This window comes from Bombyx mori, chromosome 6 (assembly GCF_030269925.1).
Source record: "Bombyx mori chromosome 6, ASM3026992v2".
NCBI classification, from domain to species: domain Eukaryota; kingdom Metazoa; phylum Arthropoda; class Insecta; order Lepidoptera; family Bombycidae; genus Bombyx; species Bombyx mori.
This window is the reverse complement of record NC_085112.1, coordinates 3,277,613-3,295,149: the sequence shown is the minus strand read 5'-3', so window position 1 is coordinate 3,295,149 and position 17,537 is coordinate 3,277,613. Positions and strand designations below refer to the sequence as shown.

At 34.4% G+C, this 17,537-nt stretch overlaps 1 protein-coding gene and 1 long non-coding RNA gene across 5 annotated transcripts in view; one reads left to right on the top strand and one right to left on the bottom strand.

Annotated features, from left to right (window-relative positions):
- Mod(mdg4) (Mod(mdg4)-heS00531) overlaps positions 1-17,537 on the top strand; it is a 540,681-nt gene that overhangs the window by 486,968 nt on the left and 36,176 nt on the right. The window contains exons 5-7 of one of the 4 annotated variants that reach the window (XM_038011366.2): positions 2,800-3,087; positions 3,312-3,602; positions 4,642-6,808. The exons of the other annotated variants lie outside the window; for them this stretch is intronic. Coding sequence (XP_037867294.1) covers positions 2,800-3,087; positions 3,312-3,602; positions 4,642-4,907 — 845 coding nt within the window. The 3' untranslated portion in view covers positions 4,908-6,808. Of the gene's footprint in view, positions 1-2,799; positions 3,088-3,311; positions 3,603-4,641; positions 6,809-17,537 lie in introns of those variants that run through there. 4 annotated transcript variants of the gene reach the window in all.
- LOC105842258 (uncharacterized) lies at positions 8,920-11,946 on the bottom strand. The gene is made up of 2 exons (XR_001139970.4): positions 10,560-11,946; positions 8,920-10,127 (listed from the first exon to the last, which is right to left on the bottom strand). It is a non-coding gene; the product is annotated as an uncharacterized LOC105842258 (long non-coding RNA).

The window sequence follows — 17,537 nt, the reverse complement described above, 5'->3', positions numbered from 1 at the left end:
TTTGCGGAATTCAGTACATCTGACATTTTATAAGATATTTTGAATGATATTTCGTCAGATTTTTTGGGTTGTTTACAATTAGTAAATAATTTTCTGCATGCGAAGGGGAGCGAAAGATAATTGTATAATGAAAACCATTTGAGGAAAAAGAAATCGTTTTAAATGGTTCACAGAGCATTTAAATACGGTATATGTGGGCACAAAGTACGACTTTGGGTTTTCTGCTTATAAAGTTTAGTTTACGTAATTTGGAAAAACCATGGATAAGGTTTTACGAAATATGTATAAAATTAAGGTAATTTACATGGAAGAACAAGCTTTCAATCTAGATGATATTACCAGAACCTTTCTATCTTCATTTTCCCCAATTTCTGGTTTTCTAGTAATTGTCTAATTGCTTTTTTAAGAAATCAGCCATATGCTCAAATGCGACTAAATAGGGTCAAAAAAAGTTAAAAACATTCAATAAAACTGCATGAAACACATGTTTCGTCAAAATTAAGGAATTTGTTATTATTTGAACATCGGGTATGATAATCCTATCGTTTTTGTGTGAACTATCTTAAAATTTAAAAATATTTTTTTAAATACTTTTTTTATACTAAATAATGTCGCTGATGTTCTTTTTTTTATATAAAAACAGGTGTGCTTCCTGCACAAATTTTAGTGTACGATATTGATATATAAATAGGCAAAAACAAAACAGTTCAGTGCCTTTTTCTCCTTTGATTGTCAAACGTTTTTAGCAGTTATCGAAGAGATCAGTTTTGGAAACAGTATCCCATTTCAAGAAAGTGTGTCAACGACTAATAAAACACGTGGATTGTCGAATTAATAATGTATCATTTATTTTTAAAAATAACGACAAACGCTTAAAAATAGACAATAATCGTAACCTCTTTTTTATATCAATTTCGAACAATGAAAAAAGTGAAAATATTATACATAAAATTAAACCGAATGTTAAGGTCTAGATCGCATTTCGATCATTGGACCAACATTAGCTATGATAAACATTACTGTAGCTATGTAAGATTCTCTAAGCCACAAAGTCAAAAGTACGTATTTAAAACGTTATTTTAGGAATAAACGTTAAGTATGGTAGCTAATTAAATTTATTTAACACGTTTTAATTGAATGTATTAAAGTTCTGTACCCGAAAAAATGAAATTATTATGTAATCTGTAATTGGAACGGCAACAACTTAGATAAACCGATTTGTTAAACCGTTATGCTTAATAAATGTGTAATAATCGCTTATTCTTTAAAAGATAATGTTGATAATGATAATGGTTAATTGAAATCATAAGAATCCCAAGGTCGTTCAATCTATTTTCGAATATGTTTAATCTTGGTGCCATAACAATCAGATACGAATAAAATTTTATGATTTAGAAAAATAATCGAAATGCATTAGGCTAAGTCCATATGACCGCGCGGTACAATATCAATCTAAACAGTGTTCAGCTAGCTAAGACGATATCGCGTCTATCGATTTTAAATAGTTTTTAACGCAATCATATAAAAAATCAAAAGATGCAACTGACATCCTAAAGTAGGTATAGTTAAAAAATGCCAGATTCTCGCGCGTACATATTCTGTTATGTGAACGCTTCCACCACGCGGTGGCGCGCGGTGCCGCGCAATCATATGAACCTAGCCTTATATCCGAGATGAAGTTTAAATTAGCAGGCTCATCATGACATTTAAAATTGATTATAAATTATTAACTAAAATAAAATCTACAAGCTAACGGCTGTTTTATTTGAAAAATATACCCTTGTTTTTTTTATATGGAAAGCTATAATTGAATTTGCTTAGAATTTTCTCAATGATTGTGTAACATTAATTGTGGCTACATAAACGCCGTGTTAATCTTAGATTACGTACTAATATGACCTAATGCGTTGTATTTAGTGTTATTGTTAACTTAACGTAAAGAGCGGATAATTGGTTACTAAATTTATATACCGAGTTATAAATGATAGAGGAGATCAGAGGAATTCAAAATAAGAACATATTATGATTTAAATCTGTTGACTTCGGGAAATACACCTTTAACAAAACATGAGCGCGATTTAAAATCCCCCGACCTTGAGATGTAAGGGTCAAAGTGTACATTGTTGTTAATTCTACAGTAGTTTCTTTTGGCTCCACAAATGACGTCACGAGCAATGATTTTTTTTCTGATGGGTATAGTAGTTTAAAAAAAAACCCTTTAATTTTGTCAAGTCAAACGGACGTCTTTTTTCCTATCGATGCTGGTAACCTCAAGGAGTTATGTCAGCTTCATCGAGCGAGTAGGTGAGCTCACGGGGCTTTACCTCCGGATCGGAAACGCGACTAAAATAATTACAATTACTTTTTACAATTGCATTACAATTACAATTTACAACAGACAATATCTATAACACGCATTACTATGATACTAATGCGTGTTATAGATATTGGCTGTTTAAGGGTCAGTTTCTTTGATTCTGTCCGTAACGATGGTTGAGTCTCAGCGTCATCATACATCGGCCTAACGACCATGGTCATGATCTGGAACTGTTGGCATTGCAAATTACTTAGATGGCAAACGGCAAAGGGGACTAACTAATCTAGGCATCCTATGCCGTATTTCTCAGAACGTTCTTACTATTATTTTTAGTATTTTTAAAAACTATAGAGTACTTTGATTTCTTTGTGTCATCTTTTTGCTGAATATGTAAATTAAAATTATATTTTTTTCTTGAGAAAAAACACTTTCGGTTTAACGCAATTTACTGGTTAACTTAACCTTTCACACGTTGCCAACAGATAAATCGGAATTGTCCACGGTCATATTTCAAGAGGAAGGGGCATTTGATGATAAAGAAGTAACTTTTATAAAATTACGCACAGGAATTGAATTATTGCAGTACAATGGATACAGATATAGGAAGGCATATAAAGCTAAGAGCGGTACTAGATGGGTCTGTTCTGTTGATAAAAACTGTAATTCGTTCCTGTATGTCAATGATGATTCAAAAATTATGATGACCTGTGAACAACATGATCATCCACAATCTGAAAGCTTAGAAGCGGACGAAAATGATGCACAAAAAGGTGAATAATATCTGTTTTTTTAATGCGTTAAATATATGACTGATGTAGTTGCAGATTTCGTGGAATAGATTTTCGAAATGTTCTTTAGCCATTGGAAATTTAAAAACAAAATACTTTAAAATTTCAAAAACAGTAGTAGGCGTAGTAGTAAGGAGTATTTATTATATATAGTATATATTATTATTAAGAACGATTTGTCTTTAATTTTTTTATTTAAAATCCAGCTACATCCTTAGAAGAGTCGTCAACAGTGATGACAGAGGAAGAAGAAGGATTCGATGATAATGAAGTGTTATTCATTAAGTCCCGTAAAGGAAAAGACATGTTACAATACAATGGCTTCAGATACAGGAAGGCATATAAAGCTAAGAGCGGTACCAGATGGGTGTGTTCGCTGGACAAGAATTGCAATTCGTTCTTGTACCTTAATGATGAATTCAAAATTGTGATGGCCTGTGAACAACACGATCATCCCGAGCCGCACAGATTCGAAGACATCGACAGCGAGCAGAACGGTAAGAGATTGTGTAGAACTATTATTCATCATCATCATTATCCTGCCCTTCTCCCAGTCACCTGGGGTCGGCGCAACATGTTTTCCCCTTCCATACTCTTCTATCATATACCATTTCTTCGCTCACTCCCTTCTTACCCATATCGTCTTTAACGCAATCCATCCATTTTTTCTTAGGTCTACCTCTTCCTCTATATCCTTCCATATTCATAGTTAACATTCTCTTACCAACCTCATTTTCATTTCGTCTCATCACATGTCCATACCATCCCAAACGCGCACTCTCAGCTTCTCTGTCACAAGTGCCACTTTCAGACTTCCTCTAACACATTCATTCCGTATTCTATCCATTCTCGCTACTCCACACATCCATCGCAACATTCGCATCTCTACTGCATGCAATCGCCAAATTGTGTGGAATTATTATAATCTAAAAATAGCTTATTTGAGAAATGCTAGTACCTACTGACGGCCTTTTAACTTTACTGAATTCGAAAAGACACCTTTAACCTCATCATGTTATAAACTGACTCGGCGGCATAGTAGCGCCCTTGGCCGAGGGGTATAGATTCGATTCCCATATCGGACTAGTAAAGTGTGACAAACGACACGTCATTTCGGATTTTACCGATCCACTAACGGTGCTTTTAGGTACCTCAAGCACCGGTCATTGTTCTCGTCGAACCCGTCGCTTGCGACGAAGGGCTCGACGAGTAAATTAACCCTCAGACACAGCCTACTGAGTTTCTCGCCGGATCTTCTCAGTGGGTCCGGTGGTACATTCTGCGAAGCACGGCTCTTGCTAGGGTTCGCGTTAGCAACGCCGTCAGGTTTGAGCCCCGTGAGCTCACCTACTAGTTAAGATTACTCTGAAATAACCTCTCAAGGCTCTCAGCTTAGGTAGGAAAAAAAAAGTTATAAACGACGTTTGTATCCATTACTGGTTCCTATAGGTAATCCAAATTTGGGGCCAGATGACCGTGTGTGACTTGGTTTGGAGATCCTATAACGTGATGACTTATTGATATCTTGAATTTCAGATACAGCATTAGTGATCACGTCTAGGAAAGGCAAAGAAATGCTTTTATTCAGACAGTACACTTATCGGAAACAGTACATCAAAGGGGATCGTACTAGATGGGTCTGTTCTACTATAAAGAACTGCCGCGCATGCGTCTTTACAGACACATCTAATTACATCACTTCAGCTTACGAAGAACATTGCCACGAGCCTCCGAAGTATTATCTCAAGCCGCAGAATGTGATTGAAGCGCTTCGAGAACCGCTCATAATAGAAGCTGATTAATTGCTGTTTTAATTTATTAACATGATAGCATCATGTCTGTGGTAAAGCTACTACTGAACAATTTTCCATAGATTCTAGTGACATGTTTTTTTTTAAATGTAGATAAATAAATAAAATGTTTCTAGAAATCGAATTGTTGAACTAAATATTCTTCAGGTTCTGGTTAATACTTATTTGTGAGTTGTTTTTATTATTATTTAAAACAGGTTGAGTTTTGTAATTTATAAAGCGTTGCAAATAAATTACTTTATACTGCATTATCAAATTAATGTTTTTCACTATAGATAAATTGACAAAAGTCAAGAACAATTCAATGAGCCAATATCACAGGGAAAAGGGGCTTAAGGTTCTATTCTGAGGTTCAATAACGGTAACAATGTTTTATTTGAAATAATACAAAAATCCAAATAAAAATCTGAATTAACACTATAAAATTATATCGCACGTGGATTAAAAAAGTTGCCACATTTTGTATTTTTTTTAAAAAGAATTTCAACAATTTTGGCTCGCCTTTTAAATAATTTTAAGTTCGTTCAGAAATCACTAAATTGGAAGCCTTTTAAATCTGATGGTTGAGACATTGGTCAAACTATGCTTGTAAAGTTGTTCATGAATCTCAAAAAAATTAAAATGCGGGAACAAAACTATATTTTGGAAGCTTATTTATGCATTTACTACTACTTTGAATCCTGAACTTTATGTTATATTTTACTTTTATGTCCTCACCATATCCTATACGTTTTACCAATACGTTACTAACACGATTATCTAAGTGTTTTTTTTTAAGAACAAGGTTGGGTTATATTTGTTTTTATTATGGTAATATTTGAACTGTTTTAAAATTTACAGTGCTTCTTAAAATGTCGAAACGGGGACGACCGTTATTGGTCTACAAGAAGTATACATACTCGAAATACCCTTACCCTTTGAAGGCTGGATGGCGGTGGTATTGTTCGAGGGTGAAAAATTGTCGGGCGAGCATATTAATGACGGATGACAACTGCGTTATAGCGGCCACGGGGCGACACAATCACGGGCCTCCAGACGAAACCAACTGTCTACAAATGAATATTCCTATTTTGTGTCCGAAATATTATGGCGGTCATGAGTGATGTGCGTGACCGTGTTTTGATATGTCAATTAAGTATTACGCTCTATTATGTATTCTGATTTATATTTTTTAAAGTATGATAATTTTTTCAATACTATGCATTAGAGAAAAATTTTTTTGTAGCTGCCTAGATATTGTTTTACGCAAAAGGCCACTATGCCGGGTGCTATTTAATTTCTTCTTTTTTGACATAGCACTCACCTATCCTAGTATGTTCGAGTCAAATCAAGTATTAGACTTTGTCTAATTATTTAAGTTGTGGTTAAAATGTAACGATTTTCGTTAAGAGTATAAATTATCGAACACGGACTAAATTCTCTGAATTTTTAATATATACCTAATTGTTTATGTTTTATTAACTTATAAAATTAAAAACGCAATATGATTAAATAAAGGTGCAGAAAAGAAATCATATACTTGCAAAAGGTACTTACTAATTATACAGGGTGTGCATTAAGTTATGCTTTCATTTTCAAAAAGATAAAATATCCGATGACGGTACTAAGAAAACGTCTTAAAATCGATTAATGTTCCTTTGAAAGTGTGGCGGTAAACAGTTTTCGTAATTTGAATTTGATTGTGTAGATTGTATTTTTTGTCTCGTTAACGTCTGCAATTTCTTAACCGCAAAATTTGTATTAACACAAGAAAAGAATTATAATAAAAAGAAATACAAGTTTAAAAGTTATGTATAACATGTACTATTTTTGTATCGTTAAGTTGAATTAGATATTTTATATTACAAATATAATTATTTTTTTCGCGTTATTGAATAAAACAATGTCTTTGATTGATCGTTATTTCATTTTTCATAGAATTTCGTTTTCAACACCTGATCACTTACTAAAGTGAAAAAAAAAAACACAGTATCAATTTACAATTTTAAATAAAAATTATGTACATATGTAGCGTTTGTACTCATAAAAATTTGAGCAAAATATTAATGAAATGATTTAATTCCAGTTCGGATGTTAATATCAAGACGGGGTCGGCCCTTGCTTCTCGTAGGAGGATACACTTACAACGAAAGGTTCCTGACTAAGCATTGCAGGCGATGGCTGTGCTCTTCGAACCGATCGAAAAATTGCAGGGCCCACGTCATAACAGACAGAACCGATAATACCTTGTTGAAGATTAGCGATGAACATAATCACGAACCGAAGTTGTTGCATTCAATTGAGTGAACATATTAATCAATGTTACGTACTGAGATACTGGTCAAAAACTTTATTTTACAGATAAAATGGTGGGATTTTTTTTATTGCCCTTGTAGGCAGACGAGCATGGGGCCCATCTGATGGGATTGTTAAATTTGATTTATTTTTGCTGATGTAACTGCCCGTTCCTCCTGATATTAAGTGCTTAATTACCCGCATCCATAGACACTGAATACCACCAACTACTGTAAGACAAGAGGTGGAAGTCAAAATCGAATTGGAGTGAGGGTCTTTGTTAAGTACATGAAGATAAAAAAAATTGTAACTGTTGCAAGATCGAACTATCGTATGACAAAATTACGCCTAGTGTATTTTTAGTCATACATACTTAATCATGATTATTTTCATGAAATGGAATGTAAGTGAACGGTAAATGTAAGGGAACCATTACCCTAACAAAAAGATTAAGCACTCAATTGGTCAATTTTACTTGTTAAGTTTAAGTGTTCATTGTTATAATTTTATCTGTATTGTCATCTGATTATGAATTGCAAAAAAAAAAACCGTGCAAATCTGATTTTGATACTGAAATAGTTATTGGCAACATTATTACCTATGTAATTTAGTGGCAAGGGTACGAGCCGCGAACATCTTTGCGTCTGGTATGACGGTTATCAATCAGCCGGGATGAATAGGCCACGAGTACAGCCGCGGAGAATGCAAACTGGTATGCATCATATTATAGTTTACTAACATAGTCCAGACCGTTGAAAACTGGTAGTGGTACTTCTACCCGGCGGCAAATGAGAGGTGTGAAAAGGTATTATAAGAATAAAATATTTAACAAAAGATTTTTTGCCGGGAGCTGACATACATCACCGACTAAGTCGATGATATTAGTCTGTGTGCTTAGTGCGAGTTTTTTAACGTTCTCGATAGCGTAAAAGTTAACTCAATTTTGTATGCAGTTGGAACAGCGCCCCTAGCGGCAAACGTAAGCAAACGATACTATTCCATACAAATATGAATTAACTTTTACGCTATCGAGAACGTTAAAAAACTCGCACTAGGCACACTGATATTGTTAGACCAACGGTCCAATATTGTGCTAAGAACGTGTATATTACGTGAGATCCTTGTAAATCTTAGGGTAATTCAAAATTTTGTTAAATATCTTCTATCCTATGAAAGCTGCCACTAAAAGACCAATTTAAAAACAATTCTAGACTACAATTTTCTGGGTGCCTTTTTGTTATATTGACCAAAGACCCAGGGACTTCTTTAATCTGGGCATGATTTTACAACGTCAAAGATATTGTTAGCATGGTATTTTAACCAGGTAAATTGTGCATTTTGCCACGGTTTTTGATATTTTAATTGATGCATTAAAGTAGGAAAAATCGCAAATTTGGTATGCCCGTTACATATCTCGTTATTAACTTTTTCAGGTAATCAGTTAATATTTATTTTTCAGGAGTGTAGGGTTCCTGAATTCTGTTTTAAATAATTTTCGTTAGAGTTAACAAACATTTTGTAGATAATAATTAATATATTTACGGTATCTGCGATAATTTAATGGCAAAACTAACTAGTCCAATCTCCATATATATTTAGTGTAGTAGTGTATGTGTGTGAAAATTATTTTAAGTAATCACTAGTCAATTTAAATTTAAACTGACCTGATTTTACTGTTTCGATTTGGTAATTCCCCTAGGAGCTGTATTAAAGTGTACAAAAACAATGATGCTATTTTTTTGTTTGATTTATTTTACCACGTTTTAAAAATCACTATCACATTTGTTAGATTTAAGAGTCTTAAGGTATTCCAGTAACATCACATCAGTTCATATACAGTACAATACTAATACTATATTATTTAACTCTATGATTGTCATGTAGGTCACTGGTGTCCTACGTGGCTCACTAAAGTAATTATGTCGATTTCTGCCAATAAGGCGCCGGAATATCTAGTAGATTCTGGGAAAGAGGAATCCGAAGATACTGAGAATGAATCTAGAGAGACTAAGAGACCTAAAAGACCAAAACATACATTAAACCAAAAGAAGGCAAAGTTAGACAATCCAGGCTCTTAATAACAGAAATTGACATAACTACTTTAGTACACCACATAGAGCAATCATAATCTACATGGCAGCCAAAGGCTTATAAATCTGAATGAAATTATAGTCGATTATTATATTCTCTTATCTTTTTTATCATCTTGAATATTAGACTTGGTATAATCTAATATGGTATCAAGAAAACAAGAAATTACAAATATTTTTTATTCATGTCCTGAGGTAGAAAACGAGTATCAAAAAATTCAGTCTTATTTACAAATCAGTTGAATATATTTTTGAATTACAATAACTTTATCTAGATTTAATAACCAAGCAAAATTCTATAAACTAGTTACCGACTAGGGAAATAATTTAAAAAATGATCTTACAATTTATTTTGAGGTAGAGAATAAGTCAGTCTCAAATTAGAATGAGCAAATTTCTTAATCTAAAATATTACAAAACAGTCTGTTAAATTACATTGTTACCAGGTACATTTTGTATCATTAAGGTTATAAATATATTTAATATAAATTTCATGTAGAAACAGTCAATATACAAAGTTCCCATAATCAGTTTAAAAACATCTTACTGCTAAGATCATGTACACACTCAGAAAAACGTATATTATAGAAGAATTAGACAATTTTAAAAGATCCATCCTTACGTCTATAAAATCCAGGAGCGGGATGGTTGTGCGCGTTTCTTACTCTCTTTATGAGGTTTCCTGTTCTGTGTATGACTGTCGTCACATCGACCTGGCAGCCAGTCTTGGTTCTAGATGTACAATACCATTGTTTTTTTCCATATGCAAGTTTGTTTTTGAGTCTAAATGCAAATCCTTCATAAACAAGCAATAAACTTCCCTTCCTTGTTGGTATAAAATTTGCAACTGAAAAGTAAATGTTAAGTTAGCACAATTTGAATCAACATATCGATAATAGTAATTTAAAGTAAACCAAATAACATGGGTTTAAGTGTGAGATTGGATAAAATAAAACGAAATTTTAGAGTTAATTTTATTCAAAATATTCAGTGTTTCTTCTTTTAACATAGTCTGAAAGATATATAAAGAATACTTTCAATGTTCATTTAAAGTATCGAAGGCAACATTAAATTGTCCACTATGTTATCAAATTCAATATACATTATAAAATATTTATTTAACAAATTTTATTATGTTAACTCCTTTTAAAATAATCATTTAAACACGTAATACATATATTGTCAGTACACATAATATAAAATAGCACTTAAGGAATACAACATCGGCACAAGCTAATAAATATTCGTAACATTTACAAGTAGACGCACATTTTCTAACCTTAACACTAGTGTATAGAAGCCATGAACATAAATAACAACATTACTACAGTAATAATAAATTTAAAATCTCAGCATTATGGATATTATTAAATAATTAAATAATTTATACCGACAGTACTAATACATAAAATAATAAATTGAATTTTAAGACTAATTTCACCATTAAAAACCTAACTGTCCACGATCCTCAAAACTTTTGACGTATGACGCTAGTGACGCAATATTTCGCTACCATTTTTATTTTAGGTATGTTCCTTTGGCTTGTACGATTTAAATGAAGATGAACAACAAAATAATGTCTTTTGTATGTACTTATTTTGTATTAAATTATTTATAGTTAATGGAATAAGTAAAAACTTGTTCCAAATGGGTGGCTTCTATTATCAATGGAATTTAACAGTTTCAGTAGTAGATGCCCATATTCAATACTTTACTCTACAATACAATAATCTTAGTCTGTGGTACAGATTGTGATTGTTGTCAGTTGAATTCGGTTGTGTCAACTGACATGTAAATGTGTAAATCGTAAAGAAAAGAAAAAAAAGACGAAGAGAGTTATCGTTAATTTGCTCGTTATCGTAATCTGATTACTACCGGGTTTTCGGAGTTTTGTTAATAAATGAAGATTTATAGAATTTTACGTTAACTTTGCTATTTTTATACTTTTCCCTCGGCTATAGTCGACAGCAAAAGTTTGATAAAGTTTAATTGACTTCCAGTACATACATACAAGACAGTATTAAAGTCAATTGATCGGTGTTTCAATTAATTTCAAATGCATTGAGTCATTTCAGGTTAGGACTTTGGTGTTACATGAGACAAATGTGTGCCATAGTTATTGTGTTTTATTTTGTAAGTTTAAGTTAAGAGATTTTTTTATGAATCAAAACTCAGCATATATGAATTTGAATGTACATTTTAAATTAAACTCGCATACTCATATGGATCGCCTTAATAATATGTGTATGATTGTTTAAGCAAATTTAATGAATGTTAAAATTTGAAATAATACTCGATTATGAAAGAATGTATATTATGATTGTATATATTAATATCAAAGTAAATAATACTTCTTTATGTTATTAATTATAATTGAAAATTTAAAGTTAAGTACTGAGCAATTGAAACACATTTTTATAAGTACTTACAAAATTTTGAATCCTATAATTTATTTATAGAACCATTCTCATCCTTAACTTATTTAAATACCTTGTTTTTAAACAATTGTTAATATTTATAATTTTATTTTTGTTAATTGTTTTAGTACACTGTGTGTAGAATTCTAAACAATAAAGTATTGTAAAAGTCATGTTTGTTATTTTCAAACCCCAAACTTGTAATAATAACTAATATAAAAATTATTTTATTATTTATTCATGCATTATTGTTTTCAGGTATATTCATTAACACCAGGGGGAACTCAAAACTGTTTATATATCAAAATCATACATTTAGATTCATGTACAAAAAAGCATATGGAAGCCAGCTGTGGTACTGTTGGTATTTCTTCAGTAGATGCTGCCCTGCAAAGCTACGGATAAATAACGCTGGAAAAGTCACTGAGAGTATTGGGAGGCACAATCATGACCCACCGACTTGTTGGATGACTCCCGACGGGAAGTCTTACAGTCTACCTCCACTACCAGACAAAAATAATTAACACATTGAACGCCACGCAGCCACCGGTGGGCCTATAGTACTATACCATTCGGGCCAAGCCAAAACAGGGAATCCGTAATTTTTATCAACTTGAGATTTTCATTATAAAGTTTTTAAAATGTGATCATTTGCCCCGAGGATAAAAATTTGCAACTTTTACTATCTAGATTAAGATATTTAAAAAGATATCTTGATAAAAACTTCAACATTCTATTGGATTTGAAAACCAAGGCATTCTGCTAAAGGGCCACGCGATTCACTTCCATAGGCATTATATTCGATAGCTGCAATCTGACTTGTAGGAAGCGTTTACGTTGCAGCCCTCACGTGGTTCACCGGTGAGCACCGTGGTCTGTATAAAAATACCTGATTTTTCATGTGGCATTCAATGTGCTAAGAAAGTATTTTAAGAAACATATGTTTCACTGCCTCTAGTTATTTTTATTAATGTATAACAAATTAAATGTGCCTCTGAATTGAGATTTATGTTTTATGTTGACACTGAACTATTCAGTGATTTTTGTTAGGTTATAAGTATTTGTTTTACCAGTAATGTATTTACTGTATCAGGCTATTTATAAAGTCAAAATTATTATAATTCATTTCTGAAGAACTGCATTGTTTATAAACAAAGTTATTTAAGAAATAAAAATTTATATGTTACTAAGAAATGTTGTGGATGTTAAATACCATATTATTATGCACTACTTATTTTTTATTTTTTTGATGCATTTTGCTTATTATTTTTTTGTCCAAAAAATTAATGTGCCCAAAGGACACTATGTTGACTAACAAGTTTACTATGTAGATTTAATGCCATGTCAATATTATTAAGAAATTTAAGTTCCTGAACATGGAAAAAATATACAAATATACACTGAACTGTTTTTAATATTCATTCGTGATTTCAAACTGTGTTGTGTACATTTTGAATTTCTTGAAATTTTCAAATCAGGGGATTCCTATTGTGACAATTAATTTACATTTGAGAGAGAGAGACAGAAAGTATTCTTTATTGTACACCAAAAACAAATAAACAGCGATACATTAAAACCAAAAAAACGTACAATTGGCGGTCTTATCGCTAAGAGCGATCTCTTCCAGACAACCATCAGGTGGACAAGAATCAAATTTGAACGAACTTAGAAGCTTAACTTGTTAAAAAGTACATCTTTGAATAAGTAGGTCACCGATGTTCTATGTGGCGCACTGAAGTAATTATGTCGATTTCTCTCCGGCGAATATTTAGTAGACTCTTGGAAAGACGAGTTCAAAGATACTAAGAATGAATCTATTTCTAAGAAGCATAACAGAAGGTTTAGTCTTTAACATTTAAACAAAAGAAGGCAAAGTTAAGCATTCCAGACGTTTAGTAACAGAAATCAACATAATTATTTCAGTGAGCCACGTAGGGCACGGATGACAGTCAATGGGTTAAATTAATCTACTGAAGACTGCGCATTTAACGAGCCTCATGGAGCTAGCTTATTACAGACCACGGACTACTGTTAGGGGTTTTCTAAAGTCTTGTAAATATCTTCACTCGTCCTCATTTCCCCACTCGCCGACAATACTCTCTGGTGGTAGGACATCTTGAGAGTCCGCGCGGGTAGGTACCACGACCCCGCCTATTTCCGCCATGAAGCAGTAATGCGTTTCGGTTTGAAGGGTGGTGCAGCCGTTATAACTATACTTGAGACCTTAGAACTTATATCTCAAGGTGGGTGGCACATTTACGTTGTAGATGTCTATGGGCTCCAGTAACCACTTAACACCAGATGGGCTGTGAGCTCGTCCACTCATCTTACCAATACAAAATATATATAGTGATGACCACCTGATTAGCGCGATCTCTACTATAGTGGGAACAGTTGAAGGCGGTTATCATTTGAAGCTCTCGCATGACATAATCGCCTAAGATAAATATTACTTTGAATTCGACTTACTGTATGACAGCTTAGACTTCAAATTCTTTGCTCGTATTAGGTTTTTTTTTTGTCGGGAGGAACTCGCCGGACTTCCGCCCTCCACTGGGGATGGAAGGCGGGGCATGTCGGAGTTGAACCGACTAAAACCTCCTGTCGCTCAACAACCAGCATCCAAACCTCGCATGAGACAGAACTCATGAAAAGGTAAAGGGGGGAAAGTGAAGCGCTTAGTGCGGAGCACATCTCTCCCATCACCCCCCCCCCCCCCTCGGGACGCCGGACTGGCGGTCGTCGGCGCCACGACCACCAGTCCTCTCGATGCTCGTATTAGGATGCCCTTTTTTATGTCAATGAAATCTGAATCGAGTAAAATCGTGGTAATATCCGTCTTCATTCCATACTTTGTGGTATTGAAAAGTGTTTGTTTCTGACTCTTGTCACCTCTTTCTAGGAACGAAAAAAGAAATCTGTTTACTTTGCTTCGTTCCTATTTTTTTCGTTTTCATTATGTAGGTACCTAATTGTTTGGAAGCGCTGTAATGTTATTAAATATATCTAACACCAACCAGTGCCTACAGTATATGAAAGCATTGAAAAACACAAATACAGTGAATTGACATTGTTGAAAGATATTCTTCAAACGAGCCTTGTGGAGAGTATTAAGCAGTGGGCAGCGGCTTGGCTCTGCCCCTGGCATTGCTGAAGTCCATGGGCGACGGTAACCACTCACCATCAAGTGGGCCGTATGCTCGTTTGCCTACAAAGGCAATAATAAAAGTAATGCATATTTCTTGGAGGCTTTAAACATTTCGCATATCTACTTATGTTTGCGCTTACTTAATTTTGGTAATCTGTGAGGTAGGTACCGAGAAAAAGCCATACAATAAAAGCAGTAAATAGACTGAAATATTCACAACTAAATAAGGCAAACCATTTTTACTGCTTAGATTTGTGGACGAGCACGCGGTACGCCTGTTAAGTGGTCAGAGGAGCCGATAAACATCTGCAACGTAAATGCCACCACCACGCTAAGTATACATAAGTACTAAGTGTCAGTTTTTTTAGAGCATAACCGCTGCCCAATCAAGACCTTCAAACTGAAACGCATTACTGCTTTACGACATAAATAGGCAGGGATAATAGGGATAATGGAAAGAATGAACTTTTCAATATACTTAGTCTGGCCTAACTAAATACTGTTACAATTAAAAATAAAAAAAATTCTATTGTAAATAACATTTATTATTTTTACGGTGTGTTAGTTTAAAACATAAATATAAAACAATTTAAAGTATAAAAAGCTTATTCGAAGTGGTCTCCATTGGCTGCAATACAGTCCTTTAAACGTTGAAGCCAGTTATCAATAGAAGCACGCACTCTTTCCATGGGAAAATTTTTCACTGCCAATCGTACGGATTGTTTTAGGGACTCCAAATTATCATGGCGTTTAGAACAAGTCGTACTCTCTAAAACTGACCATAAATCATAATCCAGCGGTTTAAGATCGGGACTAGACGACGGCCAGTCTTTAGCTCTGATGAAGTCCGAAACGTTCGTTTCCAACCAAGACTGCGTAGACCGAGCTTTATGACTTGGCGCCGAGTCTTGCTGGAAGGACCATTCTTGATTATTGAACATGGTGTTGTTAAGGGGCTTCACTACCTTCTCAAGAATTGTATTTTGATACACTTGTGCCGATGTTTTGATACCTTTTTCACAAAAGTATGGCTCAGTCACTCCTTCATAGCTAATACCCCACCAAACCATCACTGAAGTCGGATAGTGCCCACGTTGCACTCTGTCGACTAATTGGCAAGCTTCCTTAGAGCTTTGAGCATAAATACGGTCATTTTGTTTGTTAAAATGTTGCTCAATTGTAAAAAATTTCTCATCCGTAAACAAAAATTTTCTATGACCTCCCTTTGCGTACCGCTTCAGTAGTTGTTTCGATTTTACCACCCTATTCTCTTTTAAATTATCAGTTGAGAAATGACCAGTACGTCTCTTATAGGCTGCAAGTCCTAAGTCATCTTTTAAAATACGCGACATGGTCCTAGATACTATCTTCATCTCCCGAGATAAAATCTTTTGCTTTCGGACAGGATTTCTTCGAATTCTTTCCCTTACTGCTTTGACCACCTTTTTCGTACGAACACTACATGGACGGCCAGATCTTTTTCTGTCACAAACAGAGGAGGTCTCATTGCACTTATTAATAGCCCGGTACACAAACATTTTACTAATACCAAGCGTATGGAGAGTTTTAAAAATTGCATTTGGCTCCATACCTACTTTGTGTAATGCAATCACAGCGATTCGGTTCTCTTTATCACCTCACTCCATTTTAATATCGCAAAATATTGTACAATATATTGGCGCCAAAATGAGAAAACTCAATGAGCAATCATATAAAAATGACAGATTCCAAATTCAAATGTAATATTTTGTTTATTTTTCATTGTATCAGTATTTATGGCCAGACTAAGTATATAAATCAAAGTTCAACGTTTGTGCCGAGTAACCTAAACAACTACTACATTTGTTTTTTTTACTATAGCTTGACAAAATGCTATTTAAAATCTAGCAATAGGCATAATAAAATGTATTAACTCATTAACTCACGAGCCATGAGGTGGATTCTCGATAGGTTTTTTTCTTTCTACCTATGCTGATAGCCTTGAGAGGCTATTTCAGCTTCGCCCTAACATTTGTAGGTGAGCTCACGGGGCTCAACCGGAGAGTTGCTAACACTGACCCTAGCAAGAGCAGTGCTTCGCAGAATCTACCACCGGATCGGAAACACGACCCACTGAGAAGATCCGGCGAGAAACTCAGTGGGCTATGTCTATGGGTTAGTTCGCTCGTCGAGCCCTTCGTCGCAAGCGACGGGTTCGACGAGGACGGTGACCGGTGCTTGTGGTGCCTAAAAGCACCGTTAATGGATCAGGAGGATCCGTAATGACGTGCTTTGGGCGACGTCGACGGTTTACCATTCGGTCTACTGGGTCGGGTATGTAGTTTCCAGCGGCTACGATGAGAGGGTTCTCATGTCGTGCCGCCTTCTCAAAATGGCGCAGGTCTCGATAGCGTTAAAGTTGCTCATATTTGTATGGAATGGCATCGTTTGCCTACGTTTGCCGCTAAGGGCGCTGTTCCAACTGCATACAAAGTTGGATTAACTTTTATGCTATCGAGAACGTTAAAAAACTCGCACTAAGCACACTGCTTGACTTGAAACATTTGCATCGCTTCCCAAAACGTGCGTTACCCAGCATAGAGATTTAAAGTTCGTCTAATGGTCTCTACTTATTTTAACGTAAATTTAATTAGCCATCAAGGAAAGTATTAAAAATCTACTAACACGGGACTCGGTGAATGTCTTAAAAAAA